The sequence below is a fragment of the Parasteatoda tepidariorum genome, chromosome 4, assembly GCF_982258835.1.
Source record: "Parasteatoda tepidariorum strain Cologne lab strain chromosome 4, Ptep-v5.0, whole genome shotgun sequence".
NCBI classification, from domain to species: Eukaryota; Metazoa; Arthropoda; class Arachnida; order Araneae; family Theridiidae; genus Parasteatoda; species Parasteatoda tepidariorum.
The window spans coordinates 28707328-28724128 of NC_141758.1; the positions used below are offsets into that span (position 1 = coordinate 28707328).

Below are 16801 nucleotides of genomic sequence, written 5' to 3' on the forward strand. Positions count from 1 at the left end.
TTAAGCAAAATTTTTATTATTCGTAGCAGTTTTTTTATTGCTGTTTGGGATCCAGTTTTGCCTTTTAGTTGACCCAAACACACCAAATACAAAAGCTGAAAACAATAAGACTACAATTACCGATCCAAATACTATTCTCCATTCTTTCATGCTTTGCTGAAAGTAAGAAAAAAATATCACAGCTTCCAATTTCTCTACATCATACTCTTATAATTTTTGTATTCTGTCACGATTGATTGATCTTTGTTACGATTTTATATTCTGTCGCAATTTATTATTGTTACGATTGATTGCGAACTGTTAAGATTTCCGTATTTTGTTGCGATTGATCACCGTAACGATTTCTGTATTCTGTTACGATTGCTTGATTGCTCACAGTTTCAGTATTCTGTTATGATTGATTGTTGCTACTATTTATGTATTTTACTCCAATTAATTGATTAATATTTCTTCGTTCTGTTAAAGTTTCTTAATTCTGTCAGAGTTGATTAATTACTGTTACTAGTTCAGAATTCTATCTTGATGCTTAGCTTTGAGAAACAAGACATTTGTATTCGGGTGATTCTCACGAAACATGACAATTCGGACCAAAAAATTTCTTCAAATTTAAAGTCTTCAAAATAATCTAAAATTTTTTTTGTATACTTCTTTAGCTACACTTATTAATATTTTATAGACAGCAGTGTAGTTTATTGACATTTGCTCGAGAAAAAAAATAAAATAGAAATTCACCAACTCTTGAATGACAGGAAAATGACATATTTCCTTAGAAGTTTAAAAAACAGTCATTTTAAGTAAATGGTAAGTAACTCAACTTGAGCCTTTATGTTAGATGGACCATAAATAGCTTAAATTAATTCTTTTTATCCACTGTAGAAAGAAACAAAAAAATTTTTGTTGCTGATGTGTGCAGAATAAAATTTTGTATAATAATCAATCATTAAATAAATAAATAACTTTGATTTCATCCAAGCATATTACAATCATACATAAACTCGGTATTAGGTTAATATTTGCTTTATTTGCTTTTGCTCGGTATTAGGTTATAATTATAAAACAGTCAATGCTTGTGCAAAGTCATTTTAAAATGCTAACAGCAATGCTATTCATTATTTTTTTAAAAAAATGCTCTTTTAGTATTATTGTATTAGGTCTTGGAGCAAGGGACAGTGTATGTCATGCTTCGTGAGAATCACCCATCCACATATTTAATATTGTAATTAAATATCTATTATTTAATCTGTAATTATGCAGCTGAAGTATTTTAAAACTTTAATAGCAATCAACATTGGAAAATATCATTTTAGTTAAAGCTCATATCTCTTACTATTTTTATATAAAATTACTTTAAAAAAGTCACTTTAAAAAAAGTTACGATTTCTGTATTCTTTTATGATTGATTGGCTACGATTACGATTTCCGCATTCTGTTTCCATTGATTGAATGCTGTTATGACTTCTTTCTTTTACTACTCTTGGTTGAATACTGTTACGATCTCTCTATTCTGTTACGACCATATACAGTCACGATGAGTTGATTACTATTACGATTTCAGTATTCTGTCTCCATTGATTGAATACTGTTATGACCTCTGTCTTCTACTACTCTTGGTTGATTACTGTTACGATCTCTCTATTCTGTTACGACCATATACAGTCACGATGAGTTGATTACTATTACGATTTCAGTATTCTGTCTCCATTGATTGAATACTGTTATGACTTCTGTCTTTTACTACTCTTGGTTGATTACTGTTACGATCTCTCTATTCTGTTACGACCATATACAGTCACGATGAGTTGATTACTATTACGATTTCAGTATTCTGTCACGATCGTATTCTGTTATGATTTATTGATTATATTGCGACTTTTGTGCTCTATTTTGATGTTTTTTTTACGAGAAACAAGATATTTGTATTCACTACATTATATTAATATTACATTTAAATATTTATCATTTGATCTGAAAATACGAGGCTGTGATAATTTAAAAAAATTTGATTATTGGTAATCGTCATCAGAAAATATCAAATTTGTCGAAAGAAATATATTTTACTATTGTTTTATAAAGTTACATTTAAAAAAGTTACTTTACAAAATGCTGCGCTTTCGCAACTGTCCGGAATTCGTTTACCGGATGTAAGGGTGAGTACAATTTTTCAATTCTCAAGTAGTTCTCGAAGAAAAAAGCGGAATTGTTTTGAATTTTAGCAAACTCAAAATAATAATAAAATTTTACAAAGAAATTTTTAAATATTTTATATTTATTTTAATTTAAATATGGTAAGTAAAACAATTTTAGATAAAAATAATTAATTTTAGGACTATATATTTGAACATAGCTTCGAGCTACTATTATAAAAATCTTTCGCAAATTGTATCAAATTTTACGCTAATACTTCTTTTGTCAAATACTTATTTGAAATTACTTTATAAAAGAGAGCTATTTTAAGGGCAATATCATGTGCTATGCCAAATGAGCATTTAAGAAAGTTCGAGGAGGTTATAATTCAAAATTGACGGCCATCCCATAGAGACCAACTTGCATTTTCTTTGGAAAAGATTTTTACAAAGAAGCAGTAAAATAATAATTAAAAAAATGAAGAACAATACTTAAATCATGGAAATTTTAGTTTTTTGAGTTACGTTTTTTCTTTTTGTGCCTCTCTTTAAAATACCTCTCACTTCTCTTCGAACAGCTGTAATTTAATGAAATTCGCAGTAAAAAAGAAATATATTTTTTGATAAAAATTGTTCTAACATGGAATGAAAAACAATGCACCATTAAGAAATTTATTGAAAATATTTTACCTCGCGGAACTCTCAAATTTTTTTTATTAAAAATTTTATTCTTGTCAAACATTAAAATGATGTATTTCACTTTTTTTTCTAAATATATACCCATATTTTTTCGTGGGGTATTTTACCGGTCAATAAAGTTCAAGCTTCCGTCTCAATTTTTATTATAACCATTTACAGATTGGGCGCTATTCGCGTGACTTTTTGTTACTTATTTCTTTTTTTAATCACGGCCGCCTGTTTTATCACATTTATTTTTCTATCGAAGAATTAGAGCTATCTCTGAATTGCGATATCCAACTCTTTTTTTTTTTTAAGGTTATGAGTCACTATCAGGTATTTGCGCAGTGTACCTTACACTGATGATTTTTTAAGAGTAAGTGCCTTTTCTCATTGTCCGGTATATCTTATACTGATGTTATCATAAGGTTATAGGTTTAAAGTAAACCGTACATTTCGAATCGGTTCTACAACTTTACTGCTGTTGTACAGACTCAAAAAATAGGTTCAATAACGTGGCCGCTGCTGAGCCGTAACTCATGCTCGGAAAAACTCCTGTAAAGTGGCTTTATAGTAAAAATTAGGCAGAATAGGGGGTGGGGGCGATATTTTAATGACGATCGGGTGCAATAGCCATTGCCTTTTTATAATGACATACTGAATATGTAGGGGGGGGGGACTTAAGCAATTTCCATATTCAACACAAGGTTCATTATATTATAGTTGATATATTTTTTGAATTGTGTTGTTTATTTAAATCACAGTATTCTCAAACCAACCAAGTAGTTGAAAAAAAACGCGTGTTTTAAAGTGATTGTAAAAATTGCTTACATTTTCATCAGTAAGATATCCAACATACATGGGAGCGAGGAACCCCAATAGACTAGAAAAAGTGTTTGCAATGGCATATAACGTTCCTATAATGAAAAAAATAAATAATTATATGTTTAAAAAAATAATAAATTTAATTAGTATATAATGTCAGGTATTTTTAAAAGAATAGAACTCCCCAGGGCTCCCACGGTCCTTAAAAAATTTTCAAAGTGGTAGTAAATTTAGGGTGATGCTATAATATATTTTTTTATTTTGATATACTTTTTTATAGTTAAGTGCTGGAATTTTTATGCATGCATATATTTTTTAGAAGACAATTTTTAATTTTTTGCACATTAATTTTAAATTTTTAACACAGAAATTAAAATATAAATTTTTTTAACCACTTTTTAAAATTCTCAAGGACCGTGGGACACAGTATCTGAACAATTTTTTAAAGTAAAATATCTTACTAAAATCTAATATGATTAAAATTGTCTTTGCGCATTCTCATTTGGTATAAGAGATAATTAAGTTATAGATATATGTCTAGAAAAGGTGTTTTTTTCATTTGCTTTTCGTGAGACATTTATAGTCAGCTTAAAATGTTTTGCACATTACCCGTGCTGATTAATTAATATTTTAACAACTTAAATTCTTTTCATAAAAATGTCTGAACTAACAATGCATCCTCTGCCAACTTTTAATCCTTTCGAAAATGAATTTTCCCAATGGTAGTAAAATGGAAATTGAATTATAATTTTAGGCAGAAACATGCTGCATTTTGAGAAAACATTCGTTCGTTTGTTGTAGTGGAACTGGGCGCCTGAGGCCTTACGGCCCTTTTCCCATTCATCCTGAAATTAAACTAAGAAACATACATGACAAAATTAAAGTTTGGGGAGCAAATGGAGTTCTTGAGAAAAGAAAAATGGCACTTTGCCATTATTAGGTAATAACAAAATTACAAGTAATAAAAATGTACATGAAAAAAGGTAAAATTAAAGTACAATGGGAAAATAAACACTAATGAATATTTACAGTTTGGAAATACATACCAAAGGGGGGCGAGTTAAAGGAATGTGAGGTTGTGTGTATATGTGTAAGTGTGACTCTGTTAAAGTAGAGACCCGGCCGTCCTGGTAATTACCACTCGTTTGAGAAAACATATACAGATAACCATGATCATATATGCTTTATTGTTTTTAAAGTAGTGATGGTCGTTCTCATAGCAAATTAAGTTTATAAATGCAAGGAATATACCGAAAGCATATATTTTTTAATACCACTTTAAATATAAAAATAAAGTTTTACTGGAAATGCGTAAAAGCTAGTACGCATGCATATGCCGTATTTTCTAGACAATTATCACTATTGCAGAGATGCCAAATGCTCCGGATAAGACAAAACAATTAAAAAAACTACGAAGTAAATTTCGTAAATATTTGATTATTTTTGCTTGCTTTTTAATAGGTATGGCATGGCATAATTACTATATAGTGGTAAATTCTATTTGCCTACGAATTATTTAGAAATAGTGGTGGATAAAAATCTAGTAAATTGAATTTAATAAACCAAAAATCACAATTGATAAACTACCACTTTAAGACATATATTTGACGTGCGGAGCAAGTTGGCATCTATGCTACTGACTGCTACAATTTAGTGACACATATAGTTGTTGATGACGAGATCTATTCTCCGTTGTACTTTAAGAAAGGCCCGTTTATTTCCTTATCAAATTATAAAAATATGTTTTCAAAGCAATCTTAAGGCTTTTAATGCGTTGAATGCCACCTTAATTTTACATGCTTATCTGTCTGGCCAAATGGTAAAAAACTTACAAACTAAATTAGCAAATATTTGGAAGATTTTGCTAGTTTTTAAAAGGTTTTGCATAATATATCTTTAAAAATGTGGTGAAATATATAAATCTACGAATTGTGATAAAATCTACTTAATTGAATTTATTAAACCAAGAATCACAATTAATAAACTACCACTTGAAAATATTTATTCGCTGTGCGAAACAAGTTGGCATCTTTGTGTATATAAATAAAACAATTTTTGTGTGCTCTATATTGCATTAATTTCTTCAAACCATTTTAGTAACGATGATAATATAAAAAAAAATTAAACATTTACTTGAATTATATATTTCTAATAATCTTTTCCTCGCTGGTCACCGGTGACCCCCGTGGCGCTACGAAAAACTTAGTGCCGGTCACTGGTGACTCCCATGGCATTCAACGTGTTAAAAGCTAAACCCGACAGGCAGAAATTTAATTCGCGTTATCTCTTATGATAAAACTATTATTATTAAAAAACAAAAAGAAAAACAGTTAAACTACGCAGTCTTACAGGAATCCTAGACTTGGCGACTTACTTGGACAAATAAGAACTTCAGTTTTTTAAAAAGAAACAACTATGAGATGATGCTAGAGCATTAGATTTCATTAGACTTACGGCTGGAGAGTCGATAAAGAGTAAAAACTGATAACAAACAAATTCCATATTTAGATTTTATGCTGTAATAATGAAACATCCATAACAACAAATTTTTTTTAGCGGGTACAGTACATTTTGCATACCTGCCAACTCTTTTGGATTTTCCCGAAGATTTTATTTTCATATTTAAAGTGGTAGTAAGTATATACTATTTTTTCTTTTATAAACTTAATTTTTAGATGATTTTGATCAGCACTAGTCTTGCAAAAATTAAGCACATATATTAATATGCGTTACTATCATGGTTGTTAACTTAAGTTTTCTCAAATACAACGTATTTGTTTGCTTAAAATTGAAGTTTTAATTTCATTTTAATACCACTGGGAAAAATGATAATGGAAGGGATTAAAAGTTGGCAGGTAAGCATATATTGAATTGCTTCATTGCTGAGAAAATATTAATAGCAGGAAACTGTTTATTGTTTAAGAATAGATTCACTCCTCCTGAAAAATCTATTAATGAAATAGTTCTAATTCCAGTTTTTTCTCCTTTCCGCCTAGCTTTCAAGCCTGATTGGACTACTAAACATGGCGTGTCTTGAGCTGACAAGTCCGTAAGAAATCAAATGCGAGGAAAAGAATTCTTACTTACTTACTGTAGGAAAAAAATTCTTACTTACTTACTGAATTTCTGAAGAAAAAAATCGTCTGTAAAAAGCAATATTTATTACTAGTGGGCTACGCCCCCTGCTTGCTGACGCTCGCCAACCCCGGAAAATTGCTACGCAATCTTATATGGTTTGCTTCGCAAACCAAGCTCGCTTCGCTCGCTTCTAACTTAGATACATTGCAAATTCACAAAATTCTAAGAATTCAAAACAATCATTTAAATCCATATAACAACTTTTTTTTAAAAGAAATTACAGCTTTTTAGTAAATACTAAGTCATTAAAATAAATTTGAATTCAAATAAATGACATGTAATTCGTTAAACCTATTAGAAATGTGCTATAGTATAAAATCTTAAGATAAAATTTCTAAAACTGATATCTCTTTAAAAAGGTCAAAATTTTGGCTATAATTAAGTCTATTAAAAATTTAAATAAGTGTGCAATGGAAAAACCTGCATAAACAAAACATTGAATTTCGGAAGAAATCACATTTGGTGAGAATGCTCTCTCTTGTCAAAAAATACAAAATAAACTGACCTCAAATAAAACTCAAAGGACTTCGAATCAAATAATTAAGGAAACTACTATCACGTTTAATACAAAAGGAAGATTTATTAACTAAGCAATAAAATTACAGCATCGCAGTTCCAAAAAAATAATATCACACTCACTCAAAAAAAAGAAAAAAATTTACATTCTAAATAATCACCATAGCAACCACAAAACTCTTCTCGTTACCATCTATAAACTGATATATAATAAATAAATTATTTAACACAAAATACGATGCGCATAAGCTTATAATATTTTACACTCTGGTTATTTCAGTTTCCGTTTTTAAAAGCGCTATATGTTGAGCCACCTCACCATGTGACATTCTTAGCCGCAATGATTGGTCAATTTTCAAGCGTTGCCATTCGGGGAGTTGTAATGAGGCTTTTTTTATCGCCGTGTAAGAGAAATATATATATAGATTTTTCGATCAGTTTCTTTAAATGAGAGTTGGCGAGGTTGATTTAAGTTCGCAGTGGAAAGTTTAACATACATTTGTGGAGCACTTATGTACAAACAAACTAGCTCCATACGCATGTTTATCTTCTTAGCTTATAAAAAATATAATATGACTTAATTAAAACTTTAAGAACTACCACTTTTTATAATAAAATGTATTTTATATAAAAATTAAATAAATTTTAATATTGGACTTTAATATCAATGTTTCAAAAATTGATAAAAGTTTTTACAAGCTGTAAATTCGCTAGTGAAGACTGAAATTATAATAAAAAGTAATTTTCTTCATTACAGCTTCCTACTAAGAGTGCAAACAAGACGGAAAACGGAAAAACTGGAAGTTAAATAATTTTTTTGCTGCTTTCGGAAGGAGTAAAAAATATATATCTCTTAATCTATTCTTAATTATAAACTATATCAAGAGATGCTGACTTGCTCCGCCCTCGATTTATAGAGTTTTCGCGCAGCATTACTTCTAAATAGTTCGAAGAATGACGTGATACGAGTTACAGTTAACCCTTTAATGGGCCCTTTATTTCTAGTTAAGGTAAATTAAAGTATTTCTGGAATTGAAATTGTTTTAAAAACAGTAATTGATATAATAAAAAAACAACTCATTGTTTATAAAAATGCCATTTTTTTGGTGGTAAATGTATTTAACATGATCTATTAGGAACTTACTGACTTTTATTTTTCCTTATTTATAAAATAAATTCTTTAAATGCGACAAACTTCAAAAGGAATTATTTATTTTATAACTTTTATACGTTATGGTGTCAAATGGTTACCAATTTTATTCAAACTCACTTCAAGAAAGCTGAAGTTATTGAAAAATGGAAACCTAAATTAAAAGTGGTAAAACGTTGTGGCAAGTATACTTACCACGGCCTTCTAAAGGGTTAGGTCAAGAAACCTAATGAATTTACAGCGCTCTACGCAGATGGTACTGCAATAATTACTAAATAATTAATTTATTCCAATCCAATTAATCATATTCAAGTCAGAGGCAGAAAAAATTAATCAAGTCGAGGTCTGGTGCGCTAAATGGAAAAATAAATTACATCCAGAATAAAAGTCAACTAATAGTATTTAATAGCAGGAAAAAAGGTAATAATTTCCGTAATCTTAAATTATATGATCAAATTATCCATTAAATCAAGAACGCTATATATCTTGGCATCGATATCATTACAATAGGTAACGGTTCCCACTGGGCTCTGAACTCTATTTTAAAAGCAAGCTTTTCCCTTGATCTTAAGATGCAAGAGGACTATTTACTTTATGGCCATTTTTTTGATCTATATTATATAAAACGCTAATACGTGTGTATCAATAAAACCGATGATATTTCTTTTCTCGCGTTGGCAACAGTTTTCATTTTTAATTGAGAGGATTCGGTGCGCAACAGCACGTAGTGAGCATCATATGGCTAATCTATATTATATAAAACGGTAATACGTTTTAATTGATAGGCTTCGGCGCGCAAGAGCACGTAGTGAGCATCATATGTCTAATCGGGTGAATTCTCACCGAATTATCAAAAAAAATTCTCACAAAATTATCTTCATCGAAACCGATGCTTTACATCCGGCGTTCAGCACTATTTCATATTGTTTTACAGCACATTGTTTTAGCCCTTTGGTGGAAAAGACTTTAAAACAAAACTTACAACAGTTACTTTTCTCAACAACTGAAATTTAGAATAGTGTGATTAAGAAAAATATGCGAACTGTTTTCAATTTCAAATTAATATTGAAATGCACAGGTTTAGAATTTTCTACAGTGAAAAGTTTTCGGAACTTCAGTGTTCAAAAGTATACAAAAGCTAGACGTTAAGAACGTATCCAATGAGCGAGCAAAACGAGCATCGGATTGCGAAGCAATCCGAAATGAACTGCGAAAGCAGTTCTGGGGGTTGGCGAGCGCCAGCGAGCAGGGGGCGAAGCCTCCTAGTTATTATTTAATTTTATTTTTTATGGCCATATTTTTTTAAAATTTTCGTCACTTAACTTCACTGAGCTCTTTTCAAGTCTTATATATATTTAATTGTTTATGTATCGTGAAAAAACGTATTCAACGTTTAGATGTAAAATTTTCAGAGTGGTATCCATTTTGTGCCAGATGACGAAGAGTCGTACACGAAATGTTAAAGATTCAATTACAAGGGTGAGCAATTTGTATAATAAATGCTGAATTCAATTTTCAAGTTGTTTTAGAAAGAAATAAGATGCTTATTTCAAAACTATAGTTTGTTTTATTTAGCAAGGTCCATATATCTCTAAAATCTTCATCTTATATCAGTACAAAATTTGTGTAGTAAACAATTCCCCACTGCTCTAAATAGTTGTAATTCTAATCATAAGTTAATTTTTTTTTACTGGCTAAATTATTCAACTCTCTTCCTCAACTGCCGACCTTGATTTTTTGACTCTAAGTCTTGAAAAAATTCCAAATAGTTTAGTTAATTATCTATCTAGTTTTTCAGTTTCTCTAAAAGTGTGGAATTCTGTATTAATTCAACTTCCTCACCTTGCTCTCCTCAAGTTCCCACACAGCTTCCTCATACTTGTTTCTTTTCTGATTTTTATTACTATCTTGTTCAAGCTTGTTCCTCTTCTCTTATTGGCTGAAGTATTTTTCCCCTTAATGCAAACTGTTTGTCAAGTGTTCTCTTCTGCTAATTTGTTTTCTTCAAACAGATTAATATTTTTGTTAACATGTTGAGCGCCAAACTAATTTTACATGTCTTGCCTGTCAGGCCACAACGGTAATTAACTACAAACTAAATTTGCAAATATTAGACAGATTTTGGTAGTTTTTTAAAGGTTTAGCGTGACATATCCAAAAAAAGTGATGAATTATATAAGCCTACGAAATGTTTAGAAATAGTAATGGATAAAAACCTAGAAAATTGAATTTATTAAACCAAGAATCACTATAATTAAGTAAATTTTGAATAAATTTTCTGCAATTCTATTAACGAGTGTAAATTTTATAGTTCTATATCATGTTATACGCTGTCAGCCAGCTGTTTTTCGCGGACTAAATGTAATTTCAGTGTCAGCCACCGGTGGTTGACGCGGCCTAAATGTAATTTCAGTGTCAGCCACCGGTGGTTGACGCTGACTAAATTTAATTTCAGTGTCAGCCACCGGTGGTTGGCGCGGCCTAAATGGAATTTCAGTGTCAGCCACCGGTGGCTGACGTGGCCTTAATGGAAAGTCCAGTATCAGTCACCGATGGCTGACGCGGCGCTCACAGTGTTAATGGAACCAAAAAGATGGCAAGTGAGTAAATTTCAAATTAGCCGGAGAAATTATCACAAAACCGAGCGAGTTGCAAATAGTATTTTTATTTTGAACAATTTTAATAATTAAAAGAAATATTTATTTAGTGTTCTGCATAATAGATTTAAACGTTTGTAACAGAACCCATCAAATACCGTCTACAGTCGCAGTTTTTACATTTATTACCTATCAATTCTTGTGAAAATTTAACACCAGTAATACTGTTATTATTTCTCTTACTACCAGTGCCTTTTTAAAATCCATTATTTCGAGCCATTGTTTTCTATTGAACAGCTATTTCTTTTATTTAAATTGCACTTTTTAATATATTAAGCTAAGAAACACGATCATACTATCTCCCTTCTCAAAAATAGTGATGTCATTTTCAACCAATAACGTGATCCTGCCACTTTGAAATTTAGTCGCTCATAAAGTATGGTATTTTCATTTTTGTTCTCGATTCACGTTGTTTAGCTTGATTACTCCCCATCATCAAGTATATCCAATATTTATTCAGATAATTTGAATAAGTTTTATAGAACTTACCTGCGTATTCTGGTGATAGATCCAAATGATTGATACTTATGCCACTAAATGTAAATCCGAGAGCTGGTATAGAACACATGAAACAAAGTACAGAGAGGGTGGTATCACATCCAGCGAGACATACTCCCAATAATCCAACAGACACCCACAGAAAGGCTAAGGTATCAGATTACCAGCACAAAAGAAAAATAATATTTTAATGTATCTATATAAAAATCTATCATTATATTTATAAATAATCATTATATTAATTAAAATTGAACATTATTAAAATTAGGGAAGGAAGGAATAATTCGATAATTAACTAATTTCTTAACCGTTAAACTGCTTACTGCGCTTACTCGTAGACTTGTATTTTACACTAATGGAAAAATTTTCTCTATGAAAAATGTAGTGACAAGTTTGCATATAAATTAAAAATAGTTTGCAAACAATTACCACAAGATACTTAGATTTTGGTTGACAGGAATATTCTGTTTTTCCTATAGTGAGTGCTGAGAGAAATCAGTAACCAGTCTTTATCGTATTGAAATCGAGACGTGATCCAAGGATGGAGCGTTGCATGTGAGTGGTTAAACACTTGGTTTCATTTTCAGAACCTGTATTTTCATCAAAAATATACAAACTGGTATGTCGATCATTTCTTTACTAGTATTTATGCCGGATGAACGAGATATTCGAATCCACCAAAATATTTTAATATTAAAAATTTTGAAATTGGGTTATTCCTTGCACATACCTGACAACTTGAACGGTCGTTGAAAAAGATTTTATTAAGAGTTGGTAGCCAAGAAATCGATCTTATCTACATATATTTTTTAAAATTCTTTTAAAACTTTAAACTTCAAGATTTAATAAGCTAAAACGTAAATGTTGCTACCACTAAGAAAAGCATTTCTCTATGGCCGCACAAGTTGGCAGATATATTTGAATGTTTAACACGTTCACGCCGGGGTGACCCACCGGTGGGTCACGCTAGATTTTCTCATCTTGGCAGCTCACCGGAGTAAAAACTGGTAATAATAAATTTCATTTTTTAGTTTTTTTCCGGGAATAATAAAAATCCATAACTACCAATTGTTTTTAACGGATGCAATTTTCATATTGAAATGCTTCTTCGCCGTGAGAAATTTCCTTACAGTGAATTGTTACTGTTGAGAACAGATTAACTCCTCCCGAATATTATCTAATATTGAAATATTTCTTCTACCAGTATTTTCTCTTTTCCCGAACCAGTATTTTCACTTTTCCCGGCGTGAACGTGTTAAACCGAATTGATAATTGTATCCGCTCATTTAAATCATTATTGTGCTAGAACTTTCCTTATAAAGACGTTTTTCTCATCATAACGAATTGTGAACTCGGTAGTTAAATGGTTAATACTAGTAAAAGTGATATGGTGAGAAGTTAATACTGGTGAAAGTGAAAGAGGATTTTTAGTAAGGTATTCGCAAGTTTAGACAGAGAAATGAATAAAGTAAACTTTTCTTATTTTCGTTCATATAACCACTGACTTTCTTACGTTTGAAGCAGTACATTTAAAACAATTACCGTATCTCTAACCAGTGAAGTACTCTGCAGAAAAATGCGCTTAAAACTTAAGAAGTTTTGATACTAAAAATTTCTGAGAAACTGAAGCAAACGATTGATGTTCTTCTGTGTCTTTATAGCTAATACAGAGTTCCCGCAAATTTCGAAAATTAGGAATGATAATAAATTTAGGTTAATACGAAGTTTCCTCTTTTAAGATATCACACTAGCATTTAGAGCTCTAGTTGTCAGGGCTGTTTGTACTCCAAACGAAAGAAAAAACTGGTTGTAAAACCAATCCATTTCCTGCTTGTAATTGCGTGGAATAAATGTCTACGTTACCAAAACTTATTAAAAATTATTTTCGATTCAGCGCAAAAAAAAAAGGCCAAAACATAATAACTTTGGATAAGTTCGAGTAGCCAGTTTTCTTTTTTTCCGGGGTCCTCTCATGTATATATATATATATATATATATATATATATATATATATATATATGTATATATATATATATATATATATATATATATATATATATATATATATATATATATATATATATATATATATATATATATATATATATATATATATATATATATATATATATATATATATATATATATATATATATATATATATATATATATATATATAATGAATGGTCATAAAATGGAAAAAAAAGCTATGCAATATTTACACTATTTGCAATATTTCTTGGATAGTATACCATCCAATAAGAAAAAGACTGCCAATAGGTTGCGTGTGATATTTTCATTTAAGATTTTTTTGCTGAAGATATGATTAAGTTTTGCTTTGTCACATTTTTCTGCTTAACTGAAAAAATGGCATTCGTTGAGGCAATATATTGAGATAGCATCTATAATTTAGCAAGTGATCTGGTGTTGTGCACCATGCTTAAAGCATAGGTGGCTATTAATATTATGGTTTGCACTTATATTAGTTTAAGCATAAGTGGCTATCGGTCTTATGGTTTGAACTTATAGAAGTTTTTTTTAAGTGAAGCGGCATATTTGAGTGTTTTCCTATGATTGGTCTTAGAGCTTTGAGTGATCCTCAGATATTTGTGATGGTGTCTGTTTTATGGTCATTCCATGTAAGATTATTATTTAATGCCAGTCCAAGATATTTAGTTTTCTGCACCACAGGAACAGTTAGGTTGAAGATTTGTATGCTTTAAAAAAATGTACGAATTGTAAAAAAAAAATTCCTTGCCCCTGTCGATGGTAAACGTAAATGACGATGTAAAAGTGAGAGCAAATTTTAAGTATTTTTATTTATTTATTTTTAAAATAAGTATAAAATATTTTGAAAACACTTACGAAACAGTGTGCAGAATTTTCTTATGAAATTGACCGTAGACAGTTGTTTACGAATTAAAATTTCAGCTATCCATCCAACTATTGTGGAGACAATAGCTTTGAGAAAAAATGGAAGTGACGAAAGTAGCCCATTCTATAATGAAAACAGGGACATTTGAATCAAAATAAAGTGATATTAGTTACACACCCCAAAACTACTACGAAATTTCCGTAGATTCAGGAAATATTTTTCCTTTATTAATAGCAAACGTAATGTTCTGATAATTTAATAAATTAAAATTTTGACGAAACTTGCCCTCAGTAAAATATAAATAATTTAAATATATCAAAATTTACAGATATGACCAGGACAGTCCCCTAGTACTCTTATTTTTTTTTTAAATATTTTATTCAGTGGTAGACAATAAAATACTAAATCTTACAGAATTTTTGGTGTTATGCCAACATAAGACCATATGAAGATTATGAAAATAAAAGTAAGCGATTTGTGCTATTTTATTTTTGCTTTGGTTCTTGATTTCCTCTTGATCAAATAATTCACGTTAACGTGAAATGTTGAGATTTTGTAGATGCCAACTTTTACGAAACAGATGACAAATTTGGAAATTTTGGGGAGCAAATTATCTCGTTATTTTTAAAGTGGTAGCAAAAAGAATGCGTATTATTATTTTAACAATGATTTTTTTTACAATAATTAGCAATTAATTACAATTATAATTGTTAAAATTAACAAGTTTTAACAATTATTTACAATAATTTTGATTATTTCACGTACTAATCTAAATAAACATAGAGAATGCCTAACAATATGCTTAAAAAACATTGAGTTTTTGCATAGTTGAAACAAATCCTAACTACAATTGCATACCTACCAACTTTTAAGCTTCTCAAAAAAGTATTTTCTTTGTAGCAGAGAAATAATTATAATTTAAGTGATATTGTATTCAAATATTTAATTTATTTTTATTATCACATTTAACGCGATAGGAAAACAAGTTGGTATTTTGTATGTATTTTTAATCTATTTAAATTCAGTGGTATTTAAAAGTTTCTTAAAATGAACTTGTTAATATCTTCCAAGAAATACATACAAATTGGAAGGTCGGCAATTCTAAAATCAATTGTCTTTTCGCTGCTACGAACTTTAAACCCTTGGGGACGGGTGATTCATAAAAGCATTCGTACAAAATCAGAATCAGGATGTAAATAAATAAAAAACGGTAGCTTAAATGTAGGCGTTGCTAATTTAACAGACTTACTTTGCTTTTACTTTAATATTGTTAGTTTAATCATATATATAATCAGTGTTAGTTCAAAGTATAACTAAATAATTTTATTTTGGCCTAAGTAGCCCACAAATAAACTGCTAAAGAATTACTTTGATTACTAGTTTTACCTTTTTACCCTGATTGATACGGTTTTATGCTGGCACGTATTTGTGACAGTCTGCGCGAATGGGTTAAACTGAAAGCGTGGAAAACTGTCATTTATTGGTTGATGAGAAAAATCGTACAAAATGCTAAAAATTGTTTCTCTGTAACGAAATTTCTCTGTAAAATTTGGTAGATTGTCATAAGTGGGCCAATACTTTTCTAATTTTTAAAGATAGTGAACGAACAGTTTTTTTTTTTTTTTGAAATAGTATGCAAATATTAATCTTAGGTTAGAGTAGCTTCACTGCATTTTTTTCTCTCACACACACACACACACACACACACACACACACACACACACACACACACACACACACACACACACACACACACACACACACACACACACACACACACACACACACACACACACACACACACACACACACACACACACACACACAAACACACACACACACACACACACACACACACACACACACGCACGCACACACCGCACCCTACTACTCGCTCACTCAGATATTCCTACAGAACAGGAAATCACAGTAGAAAGTACACAGATGTCAAGATAACTATAGCTTTCAGGAGTTTAAAGGGTGTGAATGAGCATTTTTTTTGTTAAAAAATCATTAATCTTAGAGTTGTTTTAGTTCACCTTTTCTCTCATGCACACACAGCGCTAGTCCCCACGCACACTCAGATATTCATACAGAACAGGAAATCACTGCAGACAGTATACAGTTGCCAAGATAACTATAGCTTTCAAAGGTACAGAGAGTGAATGAAAAGAGAAAAAAAAATTTGATATAGTATACAAATCAGATGTATTGATCAGATTTGTTTCAATGCACATTTTTTCCCATTCAGAAACTTTTCATTCAAATCCATTTTATATGAACAATTCCTTTTCTTTATTGTTCCAAAAATAGAAAATAGATATTGCTTTTTCTAAAAGAA

The 16801-nt window shown here is 30.3% G+C and overlaps 1 protein-coding gene across 1 annotated transcript in view; it reads right to left on the minus strand.

Moving 5' to 3' along the window:
* LOC107441738 (putative inorganic phosphate cotransporter) overlaps window positions 1–16801 on the minus strand; it is a 32134-nt gene continuing 15333 nt past the window's right edge. The window contains exons 7-10 of the mRNA XM_071182093.2: window positions 14451–14583; window positions 11577–11732; window positions 3633–3718; window positions 1–156 (exon numbers count right to left, since the gene is read on the minus strand). Of these exons, the coding sequence (XP_071038194.2) occupies window positions 1–156; window positions 3633–3718; window positions 11577–11732; window positions 14451–14583 (531 nt within the window). The remainder of the gene's footprint in view (window positions 157–3632; window positions 3719–11576; window positions 11733–14450; window positions 14584–16801) is intronic.